Source organism: Macaca fascicularis, chromosome 20 (assembly GCF_037993035.2).
Source record: "Macaca fascicularis isolate 582-1 chromosome 20, T2T-MFA8v1.1".
Classification (NCBI taxonomy): Eukaryota; Metazoa; Chordata; class Mammalia; order Primates; family Cercopithecidae; genus Macaca; species Macaca fascicularis.
In genome coordinates, this window is record NC_088394.1 from 27,185,850 (window position 1) to 27,203,441 (window position 17,592).

At 45.0% G+C, this 17,592-nt stretch overlaps 1 protein-coding gene across 7 annotated transcripts in view; it reads right to left on the minus strand.

Moving 5' to 3' along the window:
* Nucleotides 1-17,592, minus strand: part of XPO6 (exportin 6) — a 118,167-nt gene that overhangs the window by 5,270 nt on the left and 95,305 nt on the right. For all 7 annotated transcript variants that reach the window (XM_074026829.1, XM_045382048.2, XM_074026831.1 and 4 more), the window contains 7 exons: nucleotides 14,736-14,880; nucleotides 10,300-10,446; nucleotides 9,192-9,381; nucleotides 4,899-5,054; nucleotides 3,760-3,874; nucleotides 3,420-3,591; nucleotides 1,942-2,103 (listed from right to left, as the gene is read on the minus strand). In XM_074026829.1, the coding sequence (XP_073882930.1) occupies nucleotides 1,942-2,103; nucleotides 3,420-3,591; nucleotides 3,760-3,874; nucleotides 4,899-5,054; nucleotides 9,192-9,381; nucleotides 10,300-10,446; nucleotides 14,736-14,880 (1,087 nt within the window). The remainder of the gene's footprint in view (nucleotides 1-1,941; nucleotides 2,104-3,419; nucleotides 3,592-3,759; nucleotides 3,875-4,898; nucleotides 5,055-9,191; nucleotides 9,382-10,299; nucleotides 10,447-14,735; nucleotides 14,881-17,592) is intronic.

A 17,592-nucleotide genomic window follows, 5' to 3' on the forward strand; every position in this document is an offset into this window, starting at 1 on the left:
CGTGGTGGCAGATGCCTGTAATCACAGCTACTCGGGAGGCTGAGGCAGGAGAATCACTTCGATCCAGGAGGCAGAGGTTGCAGTGAGCTGAGATCCTACCACTGCACTCCAGCCTGGGTGACAGAGCGAGACTCCTCTCAAAAAAAAAAAAAAATTACTAGTTCAGGGGCAAAAAGAAACACCCCATGCACCAACACAAAGTGCCCTGCTCCAACAGAAAGAATAGAAAGTGACCGTGGGGGCAGTGCGGCGGGGGGGCAGTGGGGGAGGCCGGTGGTCTACAGGAACCCCCTACAAAACAAGCGGCGACTGCTTCGTCATTCTATCCCTGGGCCCCTAAGCTACTAGAGGGGGATCTTGTAATCCTGCAGCAGGGATAAGATCTCCATGATGACCAACAGTTTCCACTTATTTACTGTTTAAAGTTAGGTTCATGGAAGTATAACAGAGTAAAACTTCTGAGGTTTATCTTTCTATGAATTCTGACCTACCTGTGGAGTTGTACCACCACCATCACAACCAAGACAGGACACTTCCATCGCCCAGAACGTCCCCTCATACCCCCACCCCTAGGCGACCACTGCTCATTATCTGTCCCTATAGTTCTGCCTTTTCCAGAATGTCACAGAATGGCATGGGATCCCACCATGCATAGCCTTTGGCATCTGGCTTCTTTCACCTAGCAGAATGCATGTGAAACTCATCTATGCTGCTGATTGTATCAAGAATCCATGCTTGCTTACTGCCGAGTGCCAGTCCCTTAGAGGCACGCACGAGCTTGTTCATCCATTCAGCTGCTAGATACTCAAATTGTTTCCAGCTTTTGGCAATTATGAAACAGCTTCTATAAACATCAGTGTACAGGTTGTGTGAACATATGCTTTCATTTATCTTGGGTAAAATACTTAGAAGTGAGATTGCTAGGTCATACAGTAACTACATATTCAACTTTAAAAGAAACTGCCAAACTGTGAAACTATGCTCCAAAGTGCCTTTCACCAGCCGTCAGGGGGGACCAGGCACCAGCCTGCCAAAGAAGTCTTCCAGGCAAGGACAGGGTTCCAGAGAAAGGCAGGGGAGGCACAAACACTTGAGTACTGCAGACCTGAGGCCTCGCTGGGTGCCAGGGATGGGAAGTCCAGGGCAAGGGCACGTGCTTGGAAAGAACTGCCACACAAGAGTCAGTGAGTATATGAGAGTGTGTGTGTGTGTGTGCGCACACCCATATGCATGCTGTGTGCTAGTAGGGAGCTGGAGGGAGGGTGGAAATTCCTCTTGCTTCCCCATGAGGAAAAGCATGCACTGAAAAGACAAAAAGAGCCTCCCCTAGCTAGACTCAGATGAGAATGTCAAGACACCTGAATGCAGACCCTGGGAGCGTGCCTGATGCAGCCACAGAGCAGGCTGGCTGTCCGCGTGAGGGGATGCCGTCCCAGTCTTCCACAAAATGGGGTGCTTAGCCCACAGAGAGCGCACTGTCTCCGATGGACAGCTGCATCTGCCCTGCCTCCCAGGGCAGTGTTTCTCCTAGTATGGTCAGAGTCAGAATCACAGTGCAGGTCCAGGGCCCTCCTGCAGAGACTCCTATTCAGGCAGTTCCCTGCTAAGAAGGCCCTGGGTGACTCTGGCATAAGCAGGCTCTTTACACTTGGGGAAACAGCACTATGAGGTCAGCGGAACTGACGTTTATCAAGCATCTCCAAGTGTCATGCACTTTGTGTATGTCATCTCATTTCACCTCAAAACAAACCTGTGACCCAGGCAACATTAGCTCCACTTTACAGATGAAGAAACTGAGGTTCCAAGAAATTAGTTAACTTCATCAATACTAAGAGGCAGAACTGAGCTTCAGACCCGAGACTGGTGGGGCTTCAAAGACAGGACTCGTTGCAGTGCCAGGTTAGAGGAAGTCACCCGGCAGTCCCCCCGCCCCGACATTACCTGCATGATGGCACTGAACTGGGGCTCATTCTCCATCTGCTCCTCAGAGATCCCCCTCTGGACACTGGCCAGCACGGTGGACTTGAAGAAGTACCTCCAGTTGTGATGGAGTGTCCGGAAAAGGAGCTCAAACAGCTCAGCCTTCACATCAGGGGAGGGACGCTGCAGAGACACACAGACGCTCAGATCTGCAGCTTGTGGAGCCGCTCTGGCCTGGGCCCAGGGCAGCAAAGATGCCTAGGAGATGCCTCGTGACAGTAAACCAAGTGTCAACACTCCATCCACATGCCTGTCACTGCCTGCGCAAAAGACATCCAGCCCCTGGAGTCCTGTCACTGCCTGTGCAAAAGACATCCAGCCCCTGGAGTCGGCGGTTCACACCGTGAGTTCTTCAGCAGAGACAGGGCCCACATTTGAGAGAGAATGCATGGGTCAGTGCCAGGGGCCCCTTTTTCTGATGAGCACTCAGCTTTTACACTAGAAAAAAGCTACCAAGTGGATAAACAATTAGGAGTATGGATTTTCTGTTCTATTCGACCTGTCAGATCATCTTGCTTGTTCCTTTTCCCAGGATGAAAAATGCTGTCCCACTAACCTGTTGGTCTTACACAACCACAGAGGCTAAAGACAGTCCCAATGCCTTAAAGTGATTCTGCTCCCCAGAAGAGGAGGGTTTAAAGAACACTTGGGAGCCAGGCTCTCTGGGCCAGTTTCTTTCCCAGCAGCCAGGATTCTGAGAGGAGGTAGAGGAGAAGGGGCAGGCTCAGCAGTGTTTTCTCATTGAATCCAACACCCGCAATCCCTTATTCCAGATGTCTCTGGAGAATTCAAAAGCAGAAGGCCCACATATGTTCAGTTCAGTGTTGATTAAAATTAAATAGACACCAGGGGCCACAAGCGTCCACAGAAGAAGCCTCATAGGCCAGTCTGTCCCATAGACCAGACCTGTGCCAGTCTCAGTTCAGACAGTTAAAGATTAGCTCTTATTTATATGACTATTACCAAAAAAACTGAAATTACATCTATACTTATTCCTGGTCTTATCATGCTGAGTGCCTGCCTGTTTTCTAAGGACTAAGGGCTTTCCTGTAACATTAAAAGGTTTGTTTGAATGGTTTCAAGAACTTGCCTTGTATCCTTGAGACCATGAATGTTTCTAATAGGAAAGTACATATGTTAGAATGTTTGCTATAGAAAACCAGAGTCTCTTAAAGGTATAAATTATTTGCTGCAGGAGACTGATCTTAGCAACTGACCCTGTGGAATAACTGCTGTGCTTACACTAGACTAGTTCCAATGAACTCGATCAATATCAAAAGACTGTACCACGCTAAAGGCCTTCTTCCTTGGGAGAAATTACTTTACTAGCATATTAAACTAACAAATGAACTTTAAAACACAATCCATTTTCTGTGAAATCTCACTCCCTTCCCAATCTGGAGATGGGGGGCCGCACAGGGGACTGCCTGAGCCCCTACCTCGGCGATGATGGGATACACCTGCTCCATGCACAGGGCGATGATGCTGGGGAGGAAGGGCTTGAACACCTGGCCTGGCTCCTGGACCACCACCTGCAGGATCTTCAGAAACTTCTCCACCACCCGGCAGCCTGTGCTCCCCTCATGGAGGATGCTCTCAGCTAACTGCTCTCTACAGATGAGAAAGCCACACAGTGAGCAACCACATGTTTCTCTGGGGGTCAGCATGAAAACCCATGCTGTGGCAAGTACAGAACAGGAGCAAAAAGCCACACTTTGTCGCCAGACCCACTACTTCTCCCTTGAATCTGAAAACCATGGATGGGGGGTCTGTGGTTACCTGGTAAACATGTTGAGGAAAGTCTGTATGATTTGCTCAGTGAAAGGCACGCCCATCTGTACTCTAAGGCCCCGAAACAGAGTGAGGAAGAAGCTTAGCATCTCATCAGTCACATCTGGGGAAAGGGGCAGAGACACCGTCACAGGCTTGCACACAGGGAGAACCAGAACCCTGGGCTTCATCGACCTACTCCTGAAATCTGCACTATCAGCTTTCTCTACGGCTTCCTGCTGGAAACATTTCCCCAATACCATCAGGGCCAGTGACAGAAAGTGGAAAATGATTAGGGACATGCTGAGAAAATAGTTCTGGTATAGGGAACCTCCACCTGGTGGCTCACTACAGGAAATGAAGGTCATCTCGAACCCTTCCTCATTGCCCGACATCCAGTGACAGTCAGAGTGTCACTGGAGAGGGATCACTTTGTGCCCACAGTGATGAAACTACTCAACTGGGTCAACCCCTGAGTGCTTAAGTCATTTCCCCCTATGACTAATAATCCCTGCAGTTGGGTCAGAGGTTGAGTGGTTGAAAGTGGATAATGAAGGTGTATTTAGATTGCATGCCCCTGGTCCATTAAATGGACTAATTGCAGAAAATACTGCTTACATTTAGGGCAGTTTCACTTCCAGATCTCAACAATCATCTTGTGTAGTGTTTCAGCTCTAACTGCACGCAATCTGCTTGCAAGAGGCAATGAATATTTGCTGACTGAGAAGTGCTTGATATTTCTCTTGTAAAACTGACAAGACTACTATAATGCTCTCATGAGAGCTGGGCAAGTACATCCACAGAGCTAGAGAGGCCCTCTATCACTGACAGTGACAGACAAGGGTGAGGGGAATGATCTCGGCAAATGCGCCTTGCCACAAAATAAGGAGAACTAAACCAAAAAAGCTCTCTAGCCTTCTCTTGTAGGTGCCAAGGCCCATATGGAGGGCTCTGCTCACTTTTCCATAGGACCTTGGCCCCAGACTCCGCAAATAAACACCACTGCCCTTTCCCTTCAGTACCGGGTTTCGTTGCACGGAGCCAGTCGAGGCCTGTACTGCACTGACTCAGTGTGCTTTACAGATCTAAGTGGGCATTCTGGCCCTTGTTAGCACCACCCACCAGTGGGGCTCTGGGCCAGCTCCTACCTGACTGATGGATAAAAGCTGGAAAGAGGGCCAGGGAGACCTGAACGGATTCCTGCAGCGACTGGTAGCAAATCTGTCGAGACTTGGTGGACTCCCCCGAGATATTCTCCACAATATCTTCTAAGACGCTGAGTGTCTGGTGGATAATCACTTTGGCTGCAAATCAAGATGAGTTGCAGGTTATAAGCTGTCTGGGGAGAAAGCACGGCAAGAGGAGACACAAGGGAGAGGGAGGAAACTTGCAAAGGTACCAAGAAGATGATCACACGAGTCTCATTAAAGGAACAGTCTCTTGATTACAATATAAATTCTCCTCTCTTTATGTTTTAGTTTTTGTTTTTACTATTATTACTGCCAGGACTCCAGACGCCTGGAGTGTCTATTGGGGAGAAGATGCCTGCCTGTTCAGGTTTTTGCCTCTGGCCATCAGCAACAAGTCCACAGAAGAAAAAAGATAAATAAATGCACCCCCAGGTTGGGTGCCTTGGATTTAATCAAATCTAAAAGATGGTGAATAGACTGGTGAGAAAATGAGTGTCATAAGGTCACAGGCCAGGATGGACACATGCAGCTCAAACCTTGTCCCTCAGTGGGACACTACTCCAGTCCAGTAATCCCACAAACACCTGCCATGCACATGTAATGGTGCTGGCTGCAGGAACAACCTGCCTGATCCATCTTTGGCCTATTAGGTTTGTAGCTTGATAAGGCATATAATTATTGTTATTATGTTATTGACAATATATAATGCTAACCCTGAGATGACTTTTGACTCCATTTGGCACACAGGGAAAACAGATGTAGTGGGCCACAAACAGGCCAGGGGTCAGAGAGCCCTGACTATGAACCACAGGTGATCATCTGAAGGCTACGTGCCGTGGGCAAGACCCTCATCCATCTGGGAGAGCCGACAACCCCACCCTGGCAGCGCCGCAGTGGGGATTAGAGACAAGGTCCTGAACGATGCTAGCAGTGTGCCAGCCATCTAAGAAGGTCCAGGACGGGGATGCTGCCATTGTTCCCAGAGCGAGTGGAGTCACCCCCTTAAGATGCAGAGTCCCCTACCAACCTCCCCAAGGTGACACCCATGGCTCAGCCTGAGCCTAGCAGATTCAACCCTGGCGAACGCCAGAGGCTGAGCCAGAGCTGGGCTGAGAGCTGCCCCCCACCTGGAGCACCCTCTGGGTCCTCCGAACCCCAGTGCTCAGCAGCCTCTGTGGGACTGCCGCAGCTTTAAGGAGGGGATACGGCAGAAAGAAGACATGCTCAGGAGGTGGATGGAGGCAGGCCTGGCCCTGCTGCTGCCTCATCTGAAAATGTGGAAAGAGAGCATTGCCCCACTCACAGGGCTGAGGATGAAGGAAGACGCTTCTCGTCACAGGCCTGGTCCCCCATCACAGTGACACTGGAGAGTAAAGGAAAGGCTCACCCACACTGCTGAGGAGGGAGTCATCCACAACTACAAGCATGTGGACTTCTACTAAGCCAGGAAACCGCACTCAGGGCAGCCACTTCCTCAAGAACGCACAGGCAACAGGGGAAGCAGTTTAGGGTGAAAAACCAACAGTCAAGAAACCAAAATCTGACCTCTGGCATTTAAGGAAATTCAAACGAGGACAAAAGATGTATTTTTAAAAAATGTACAAGTCAAAAATTGAAAGCACTATAAGTATGTAATAATAGGAGAATGAGTAGGTAACTGCTTTACTTCCATGAGACAGGACATTATAAAACTATTAAGAACCTTTTTTCTTTTCTTTCCTTTTCTTTTCTTTTTTTGGCGGGCGGGGGGAGGTTTCAAGAAGAAAGAGGCAATGCGGCAAAGTGGTGCAGAACACAGGAGTTGGAGCCATTCACACCCAAGTCCAACTCTTGACCTGGCCCAGTTTCTCTACAGTCCTGAGCAATGACACCTGCCAAGCACCTTCCCAATGGACAGACTGGCAGGCCCTACTCCCATCAGGCGCCCAGACTGAGCATCACCAAGGATGGGACAAACAGAAACAACGCAAGAGGAAATGCGAACACGAATATGCACCACTACACCACAACCTACTGGAAACAATCAGGCAAAACAAGACTATGAGACATGTGACAAGAAAACAGGCCTGGATGCTTCAAAAATGCCAATGTCACGAAAGACAAAAACTGGGCATGCTCTTCTGGACCAAAGGAGACTACAGAGTTATAACAACCAAACACAATGAAACCGTCCTAGATCACATCCTGGATTTTTTAAAAGCAAAAAAGAACAATTTGGTAACAACTGGGGAAAAGTGTTAATGTGGCTACATGTTAAATAACATTATTGTAACAATGTTTAATATCTTGTTCTATATAGATACAAAGGTTATGGATTCAGGGATGAAGTGTCAATTATCTGCAACTTAAAACAGCTGGCTTTTAAGAAAAAGTGTGTTGCAGAAAAGACCACAAATGTGGCAAAACATTCACAATTAGTGAATCTGGGTGAGAGAGATGCAGTTGTTTTCTTATTCCTTCAGCTAGTCTGTAGGTTTGGAATTTTTTTTTCAAAGTATAAAGTCAAGATAAGAAAAATGAAACTTTCCAAACTTCATTTCAAGACACTGTGGAATGAGGATAAGACACACCTCACAGGGTTACACAGGAAGTTACATGAAATAATGTATACAAAGTGCTCAACCCAGTGCCTGCACACAGTCAGCATAGTGAAGACGTCATTCACATACTACACTGCAAACCCTTTCAGCACACAGTGGCATCACACTTCCCTGCCCTGAGTTAAGCCAAGGCCACGTAGCTGGCTCTGGCCAAGGAAACAGAGGTGGAAGAAATATGTTAGTTTCAGGCAAGACCTTTAAGAACCACTACGCAATTCACCACAATCCCTTCCAGAGTGAACACACTGAAATGGAGCCTTCCTCAGCCTGGGTCCCTGTGTGACCTCCCCACCCTGCGTGACCCAAGCTGGACATGTAGCATGAACAATAAATCCTCTTTCTTCTCGTACTAAGCCACTACGCTTTTGGAGTTGTTTGTTACCACTGAGCATATCCTCGCCCATGCAGACCGACGTAATTCCCATGTAAGATAAAGTGCAGAAAGGAGACCATTACACATGATAAAGCGTGACTCCACAACAGCTGGATGCAAGCCCCGGGCAAGTTCCTTAATTTTCTAGACCTCAGCTTCCTCACGCTAATCATCAATCAAGATCATAACAGTACTGAAATCATAAGGCTAATGTGAGAACTGAACGAATTACTGATTTTTGAAAAATACTTCGAACCAGGAACAGACCAACACCAGCTTCAAAAGTTGATGCTGGCATAGCCAGAGACTTGATGATGGATATAAAATCACCAAGGCAAGAGCCTAGTACACAGTATACCCTCAAAATGTCAGCTACTCTCATCCAGTTATGTAACCATGAAGCCTATTTTAAAATAGAAAAGGGAAGGTAAGAAGGAAGCATGGTTAAAATGGTTACTTTCTAAAATATTAAAACTGGTCAGATTTAGGAGTTACTTTTTCCTTCTTTATATTATTCTATTTTAATATATTTGTACAATGCGCACACGTTAATCTTCCTGGTTATAAAAGTAGTGTTTTTTAAAGAGTATTGTATTTATTACAACTTCTGACATTTCACAAAGCATTTTTGCTGACATTCCATAAGTGGCACCATCTAATAACATTCTATTTTCTTTTTGGGAAGAGATGGTATTTTTAAAATATTTCGGTACTATTTGTTATTTCAAAGAGATATTTCTGAGAAATCAGATGCCTTACTTCTCCTTAATCACTTTTTTTCCCTCTTTAATATAACAAGCAAACTTCAAGTGCCATTTTTTAAGAAACCAAGCTCTTTCAAAACCTCTGGAATATCTGTATTTGGAAAAAGGTTGAAACCAATCTGGAAAAACAGTTCTTGAGCACATTTTCCAAGCGTGTAGAGATGAACTGCCCTGCTTGCCTACACAAGCATCTGAAATAGATCAATAACCACCTGAAGATGTATTTTATAGACAGAAGGCACCATCACCAGTGTCTTCCATTTTTTCTTAGGGCTCCAGAATTTTTTACATTTTAAATAAGAGAAGGGACAGTTTGCATTCAGGAAATAGGTCTGGCTGCTGAATTCCACAGGTAGCAGGATTCCACTCCCGAGTGTGACTTCCTGCTCAGCCTCTATGGGACTGTGGACAGAAAACATTTACCTCAGGAGCCTCCGGGGCAAATCGCATCTGCCACAAAGAACAATGCCTGCCTACCTCCTTCCCCAGCTGTCCCAGCCTAGGGGTCACTTACTGTCATCCAGTGGCATCTTTCTCTGTGGGGCAACAGCACTCGGCTTTAGGTTGCGATAGTCCCGGGAGAGTGCAGAGATGAGGCTGGCGTGGTTGATGGAGCGCACAGGCCACTGCTGCTCATTCTCTGGAAGGTTTGGCCACGGAAGCAGCAAGATGTTAGAGAGGGCTCGGCACACCAACACCTGGGCCTACAAGAGACCCCAAAGGCATCCATCAGAGGTCAAAGAACCAAAGACAGTGGAGCGGCATGGCCGACACAGCCTTCAGCATCTGCTGGCTGCACACCTGGAGCCCTAGCTCCCAGGCTTGTTTCTTATAACCTGGGCAGGGCCTTTGGTCCAACTGGAAGGCAACTTAGGGAGGAAAATGAAATGAAGTAATAGCACCATGTCTAGGTCTAGCATAACCCAGAGCCAACCTCAATCATTATTCTGGAGCTCTCGTTTCCTCTCTAATCTGATACTTCAAGTGTTAGAGAGGGAGAAATCACACTGCAGACACAGCATCTCAGGCATTGCTCAGCTGGTGGCTTCTGAGTCCTCCGAGAAGCTACTTAGAGCAGGACTTGCAGGAGAATCCATGACAATCCACGCCCCTAGCATGAGGTCAGAAGCAATGCAATCACATCCTGGTGCTCTCTGATACCCTCTTCAAGCCTTCCTGCCCTCCTCCTGTTAGGTAGTTTTTAAACTTCTAGCCTGAGCCTCCTTTGAGGATTCTAAGAAAATGCACTTGCCTGACACTTCTCAACCCCAAAGAACACACAGAACAGTGACAACAAAAATCAGACTGCTTTGAATCAGAAAGAACGCAAAGAGAACACTCACAACACTGGCCGAAATTACCAGGCTGCAAAACAGCAAAACCTTTCTGCACACTGGGAGGTGCTTTTCCATGCCTGAATCAGCACACTGACTGCCTGCCTTACAATGGGCACGATGAGAATCACTGAGTCTGTGTCAGTGCCACAAACATAAGAAATCCGTCTATGCTGGCACAGCCTGTAAGCTCTGAGTACAAAATCAAAGGCCAGACTCTTCTTCCTCAGCTTCCTCGGGTCTCAGCCACACAGCCCTGGGGACCCCAGGGGAGCTCTGGGGCCTCACCTTATCGACAAGTCGCTGGGCAGAGGCATCAGTGATTCTGTTGAATACTTTCTGCACTGCAGGGATGCTGATCAGAAAGACGGGCCGCACGGTGGTAGCCAGTGAGACCAGTAAGTGGCACGCAGATAGCAGCAGCTTGTCTTGGACCTGTAGAGGGAAGAGGGCACGTCAGTTCACCCCATCCCTGTGAGACTGGGATTCAACTTTGCTGAGGCAGTCACAAGCTACGTGTGGTTCTTGGTTTCCCAATGACACCACTTAAGCTCTATCTAGCTCAAGAATTTTTCCTGTGATGATTCACAAGAGAAGCCACCTTCTCTGTCATGTCCACAGCTCCTGCCACAGCCATTATCATCTCCTCCCGTTCCTCCTTCAAAGTCACCAGCAGCCTTGAACTCAGGCACTTCTCAGCTCTGAGTCTGCAGTGGCTCCCTATCAGCTATTAAATCACACTCGCTGGCACACTCCCTGGCATGTCATCCAGGTCCTGGGATTCTTCACCTCACTCCTCTTGCTCCAGCAGAGCCATGATCTCCCTGAACCCCCCACCTTTCTGTGCCCTAACACTCAGGCCAGTCTCTCCTACTGCTTTCCCTTCAGCATGCCTATCAAATACTTGGTTCAATTACCACTGTTGCTTTCAAATTAGCAAAGGAGAAAATGTGTTACAGATGGGACCTAATGCTGGTAAGACTAAGGTAAAAACAGCACACCAAAACGTCAAGGCAGGCAGAATTACTTAAGGAAAAAAAATTACTATGATTTCCCAGAGCCACAAAATATTCCTAATCTTTAACCCTAAATCTCCACTTACTCTAAGAAGATTACCTAAAAGGGTAAAGCTACATTCATGAATGCATGCATTTCAGAATTCTTTGTAATGATTTTTTATTTTTTTATTTTTTTATTTTTATTTTTATTTTTTTTTTTTTGAGACGGAGTCTCGCTCTGTCGCCCAGGCTGGAGTGCAGTGGCCGGATCTCAGCTCACTGCAAGCTCCGCCTCCCGGGTTCACGCCATTCTCCGGCCTCAGCCTCCCGAGTAGCTGGGACTACAGGCGCCCGCCACCTCGCCCGGCTATTTTTTTGTATTTCTTAGTAGAGACGGGGTTTCACCGTGTTAGCCAGGATGGTCTCGATCTCCTGACCTTGTGATCCGCCCATCTCGGCCTCCCAAAGTGCTGGGATTACAGGCTTGAGCCACCGCGCCCGGCTATGATTTTTTATTTTTTAAGGAAGGCAGCCTAGAAGTCCAGCAATGGCTAGGAAAATCATGAAACATATTCCTGATGGGATGGAACTATTTTCAAAGTTATAATTATAAATACAACATAAATTTATGGAAAGCAACACATTGTTCTTATTAAAACAATACACTGCTTAAAATGTATAAAATGCTATGTATGACTAAAACTACAAAAACATTCAAATAAGCACATATATGCTCTAGTAATATAGCAGACTTGGGGGATAACATAATAGAATCTGTCCAGTTTTAACATGGATATAACCTTTGACTCAGTAATTCCACTTCCAAGAATCTATCCTACAGGCCCACCAGCATATGTAAGATGGACATAAAAGGAACTCATTTCTATCAATAGGAAAATTATTATACATCCCACCCCCCCAAAAAAAAAGCATTGGACATTTTGAAAATCTGAAGTTGCTCTACATATGTAAAGGAAAACCACGGCATACTGTTAGGCAAAAGCAGCTATATCTCTAGCTATCTACAAACTTTTTATTACTTATTACATAAAAAGAGAAACAAGTCTGGAAGGATATACAGGCGTACCTCAGAGATACCGCAGGTTCAAGCTCCAGACCACCACAATAAAGCAAACTATACAATAACGCAAGGCACACTATTTTTGTTTCCCAATGCATATAAAAGTTTTGTTTACATTATATTGTAGTCTATAAAGTGTGCAATACCATTATGTCTAAGAAAACAATGTACATATCTTAATTAAAAAGTTGATTGCTAAAAATGCTAACAATTATCTGAGCCTTCAGATTGGGAATCTTTTCACTGGTGAAGGGTGTTCCTTGAAGGTGACTGCTGCTGATTGAATAGGGTGGTGGTTGCTCAAAGTTGGGGTGGCTGTGGCAATTACTTAAAATAAGACAACAATGAAGTTTGCTGCATCGACTGACTTCCTTTCAAGAAATATTTCTCTGGAGTATGCGGTGTTGTTTCATCGCATTTTGCCCACAGTAGAACTTCTTTCAAAGTTGGAGTCAATCCTCTCAAACCCTGCCACTGCTTCATTAACTGAGTTTATGTGTTATTCTAATCCTCAGTTACTCCAACAATGTTCACAGCATCTTCACCAGTTGATTCCATCTCAAAAACCCATTTTGTTTGCTCGTCTATAATAAGCAAGTCCTCATCTGTTCAAGTTTGATCCTGAGATTGCAGCAACTCCATCCCATCTTCAGACTCCACCTCTAGTTCTCTTATTATTTCCACATCTGCAGTTACTTCCTCTACTGAATTCCTGAACCCCTCAAAGTCATCCATGAGGCTGGGAACCAACTTCTTCCAAACTCCTATTAATGCCGATATTTTGATCTACTTCCGTGAATCATGAATGTCCTTAATGGCATCTAGAATGGTGAATCCTTCCCAGAAGGTTTTCAATTTATTTGCCCAGATCCACTGGAGGAACCACTATCTATGGCAGCTATAGTCTTATGAAATGTATTTCTGAAATAATAAGACTTGAAAGCCAAAATTACTCCTTGACCCATGGGCTACAGAACTACAGAATGGATGTTGTGTGAGCAGGCATGGGAACTATGGAAACTAATACCTTTGAACATCTCCATCAGAGGCCTTAGGTAACCAAGTGCATTGCCAATCAGCAGTAGTATTTTGAAAGGAATCTTTTTTTCTGAGCAGGCCTCAATAATGAGCTTAAAATATTCACTAAACCATGATGTAAACAGATGTGCTGTCATTAAGGCTTTGTTGTTCCATCTATAGAGACAGGCAAAGTAGATTCAGCATAACTCCTAAGGGCCTAGGATTTTCAGAATGATACATGAGCACTGGCTTCAACCTGAAGTCTTCAGTTGCAGTTGTCCCCTGACAAGAGAGTTGGTCTGTTCTCTGAAGCTCTGAAGCCAGGCACTGACTCCTCCTCTCTAGCTATGGAAGTCCCAGATGACACCTTCTTCCAGTATAAAGCTGTCTCATCTACACAGAAAACCTGTTGTTTAGTGTGGCCACCTTCATCAATGATCTCATCTAGAGCTTCTGGAGAACTTGCAGCTTCTCCATAAGCACTTGTTGCTTCATCCTGGAGACAGCTTCTTTCCTTAAACCTCATGAACCAACCTGTGTTAGCTTCCAACTTTTCTTCTGTAGCTTCCTCACTTCTCTCAGCCTTCACAGAATTGAAGGGCCTGATCTGGATTTGGCTTTGGCTTAAGGGAATGTTGTGGCTAGTTTGGTCTATCCAAACCACTGAAACTTTCCCCATATCAATAACAATAAGGCTGCTCTGCTTTCTCATCACTCATGAGTTCACTGGAGCAGAAATTGTAACCTCCTCCAAGAACTTTTCCTTTGCATTCACAACTTTGCTGTTTGGCTCAAGAGCCTTTGGCCTATCCTGGCTTTTGACATGCCTTCCTCACTAAGCTTAATCATTTCTAGATTTTTATTTAAAGTAAGAGACATGTGACTCTTCCTTTCATTTGAACACGTAGAGGTCATTGTAGGGTTACTAAATGGCTCAGGGAATAGGGAGGCCTAAAGACAGGAAGATGGAGAAGCCTCCAATCAGTGGAGCAGTCAGAACACACACAGAACACACACATATCAATCAAGTTTGCAGGCTTTGGTTTGTGGCACTCCAAAATAATTACAATAGTAACATTAAAGATCACTGATCACAAATCACTGTAAGATATAGTAACAAAAAAGTCTGAAATATTCTAACAATTACCAAAATGTAACACATGGAAGCATCAAATGCTGTCAAAAAAAATGGCGCTGACAGATTTGCTTCATGCAGGGTTGCCATAAGCCTTCAACTTGTAAAAAAACACAGTATCTGTGAAGTGCAATAAAGGGAAGTGCAATAAAATGAGGTGTGCCTGCACAACCAATGCCAACCGTGCTTACCGCGCAAAGGAAAAGGTTTCAGAGGTATCACTACTTTTCAGTCTGGAAATCTGAACAATATTTTACTTTTTCACAGTGAGCATGTATTCATGTGGAACTCAGATAACTAAAAAAGTAAAGTTGTATTTGAATGCAGGTAGGCTACAACTAAAAAGGAACATGAAATAAAACAGGTGCATAACAGCAGAAAGATTTATGGGTCTAACTCTGTGTCATATTTAGATTTTCTAGTAAACGGGTATAGGAACAAAAGGAGAGACAGAGTTAGATAAAAAGTGTAGGCTTTGCTGTTTCGAGACCTTGGTGCTGATTAGCGGTGTGATTGCATCCATGGTAGTAGAGATGAGTGTCACGAACTGCTGCGTGTTCTGCCGGTGAACTTCACTGCAATACTGTGCTAACCAGTGAGAGTAAGCCTGCAGCGCAGCCAGGGACTGAGCATGCCTGCAGAAAGAAAAGATGATGTGATTTTAAAGGTTAAGGTGAAAATATATTAGTGTTCAACTCGTTTTCATAGGAGGTAAGAATTGCATCCACTGCATTTGCTGTTCTAAGACATGGGCAACAGCATAGAAATCATTTACTGGTTCACGTAGAATCTAAAAACTAAGATATTCATCATTTAAACATTGCCACCACTGACTAGAGCACAGAAGGCAGTTAGTCAATGTCTACTGAATCTTATTCAATCTTTCTGTGACACACGCTCACCTAAGAGAAAGGTAAATTATAAAAGCAAAATCAAAGAACTTAAGTGATCATGTGTTGATTCCAGAACTAGTACAAATTTAACATTCATAGCTGCAGACTAAAGCATAGACAACTACCAGGTATGACAGCTTTATAAACAGAGCTTTGATGTCAGATTTTGGAGTTTAAGCTTCCACCGCACCATATATTCTACCTGGCTAGGGGATAACTGAGGCGACAAAGACTATGTTTGGTTTCAGCAAAGGCTGTACTGACGGCATCGTACATGCAACAAAATAGGTATCAAAAAAGTATGCAATTCATCAAATATAATAAAGAATCAATCTTAAACAAGGAGAGACAGTTGTCTCAGAGTTTCAAAACACCAGGCCTTCTAACATACCTAAACGTAATTACCTTTTGGCAATAATTAGTAAGCTGTAAGGTGATACTACTATGAGGTGACACAAAGACAGTGTTCCTCATGGTTTGGGCATTTATTAACGATCCCTGCCTAAATCAGTATTACAGTGGTGGTTGTGAATTGGTAATTTTTCTATCTTTCCTTTTCTCCTCATTACTTGGCATTCTTCTCTAAAAAGTAGCTTCCCCTCCTCTCATCCTTTGTTAATCACTTTGAGTTTTTGTTTATTTGTTTGTTTACTTGAGACAGGGTCACATTCTGTTGCCCAGGCTGGAGTGCAGGGGCATGATCATGGCTCACTGCAGCCTCAACCTTCTGGGCTCAAGTGATTCTCCTGCTTCAGCCTCTCAAGTAGCTGGGACTACAGGTCCACGCCACCATGCCAGGCTAATTTTCATATTTTTTGTAGAGACGGGGTCTATGTTGGCCAGGCTGGTCTCAAACTCCTGGCTTCAAGCGATCCTCCTGCCTCAGCCTCCCAAAGGGCTGGGATTGCAGGTGTGAGGCACTACACCGGCCTAGCCTGTTAATCACTTTGAATTAGTAGATTCTTTTCATTCAAACTGGTATAATTCATTTCTGTACTTATTCTTTGTTGATGACTGAACTGTCAAGTTTGACCAGGAAGAACCCTTTCAAGCTGGGCCCTGCATCCTTTTCACATATTCTCAACAGTCACTGAGCACTTCCTTACTTGCTGACTTGGCAAGACTGTCCAACATCACCCTGCCCCAGACTTGAGCTTTTTTCTCCAAGGTGCTCTGGAGAATGGATTTGAAAAACTAAGACCTGGGGAAAAGGGGTAGAATTGCTACTGGAGTATCACTGTTTCTAGGACCTTTCAGTGGACAAAATTAGGATATAGGCAGATACCACTTTATTTACTTATTTATGTTGCTGAAACAGGGTTTTGCTCTGTTGCCCAGGCAGGAGTGCAGTGGCATGATCATAACTCACTGCAGCCTCTATTGCCTGGGCTTAAGCAATTCTCCTGGCTCAGCCTCCTAAGTGGCTGGGGCCACAGGCATGCACCACTATGTCCGACTTTTTTTTTTTTTTTTTTTTTTTTTTTCAGGGGGAATGGACAGGGGCTTACTATGTTGCCCAGGATCCTCTCAAACTCCTAGGCTCCAGCGATCATCCCACCTCAGCCTCCCAAAGTGCTGGGATTACAAACATGAGCCACTGTGCCCAGCCTAGACACCATTTTAAAATCAAACTCAGCATCAACAATTATAAGGAAATTTGATATTAAGAGCCTTCTGACATGATGCAAGAGGAAAGGCACATCATTGCCTATGCAGTAACCTTGCTAAAAATGTTTAAACTGAATCTAATACAATGGAAATAATTGGACAAATCCAGATTGTAGGACATGCTTTTTAAAAAATTAAGATCTGGATCTGCAAAAGGTCCTCAGTCACTCTCACACACAAATGCACATGCAGACATACAAACACAAGTGGGTGAACTGTGCTAGATTACAGGAAATACATTTAATGTGTGGCTCATGATTAATTAGACTTTGGATTCAAGGGAAAAAAAAAGATACAAAAACATTCCTGGGACAACTGAAGAAATTTGAATATGGACTATAGAAGTGATGACATTATTGTATGTATTAAATTATGTGAGGGTTGATAATGGTATCATAGTTATAGAGCTGAATGAATTTATTTCTAGGATACACACACTGAAGGATTTACAGGTGAAGTGACATGTTGTCTGCAATTTATTTTCTTTCTTTTCTTTTTTGAGACAGGGTCTCACTCTGTCACCTAGGCTGGAGAGCAGTGGTGCTATCTCAGCCTCCCAGGTTCAAGTGACTCTTCCAGCTCAGCCTCCCAAGTAGTTGGGACTACAGGTGCAAGTGCCACCATGCCCAGCTAATTTTTATATTTTCTGGTAGAGACAGGGTTTCACCACGTTGGCCAGGCTGGACTCGAACTCCTGACCTCAAGTGATCCATCTGCCTCGGCCTCCCAAAGCACTGGGATTATAGGCATGAGTCATCACACTCAGCGATGCAGTTTATTTTCAAA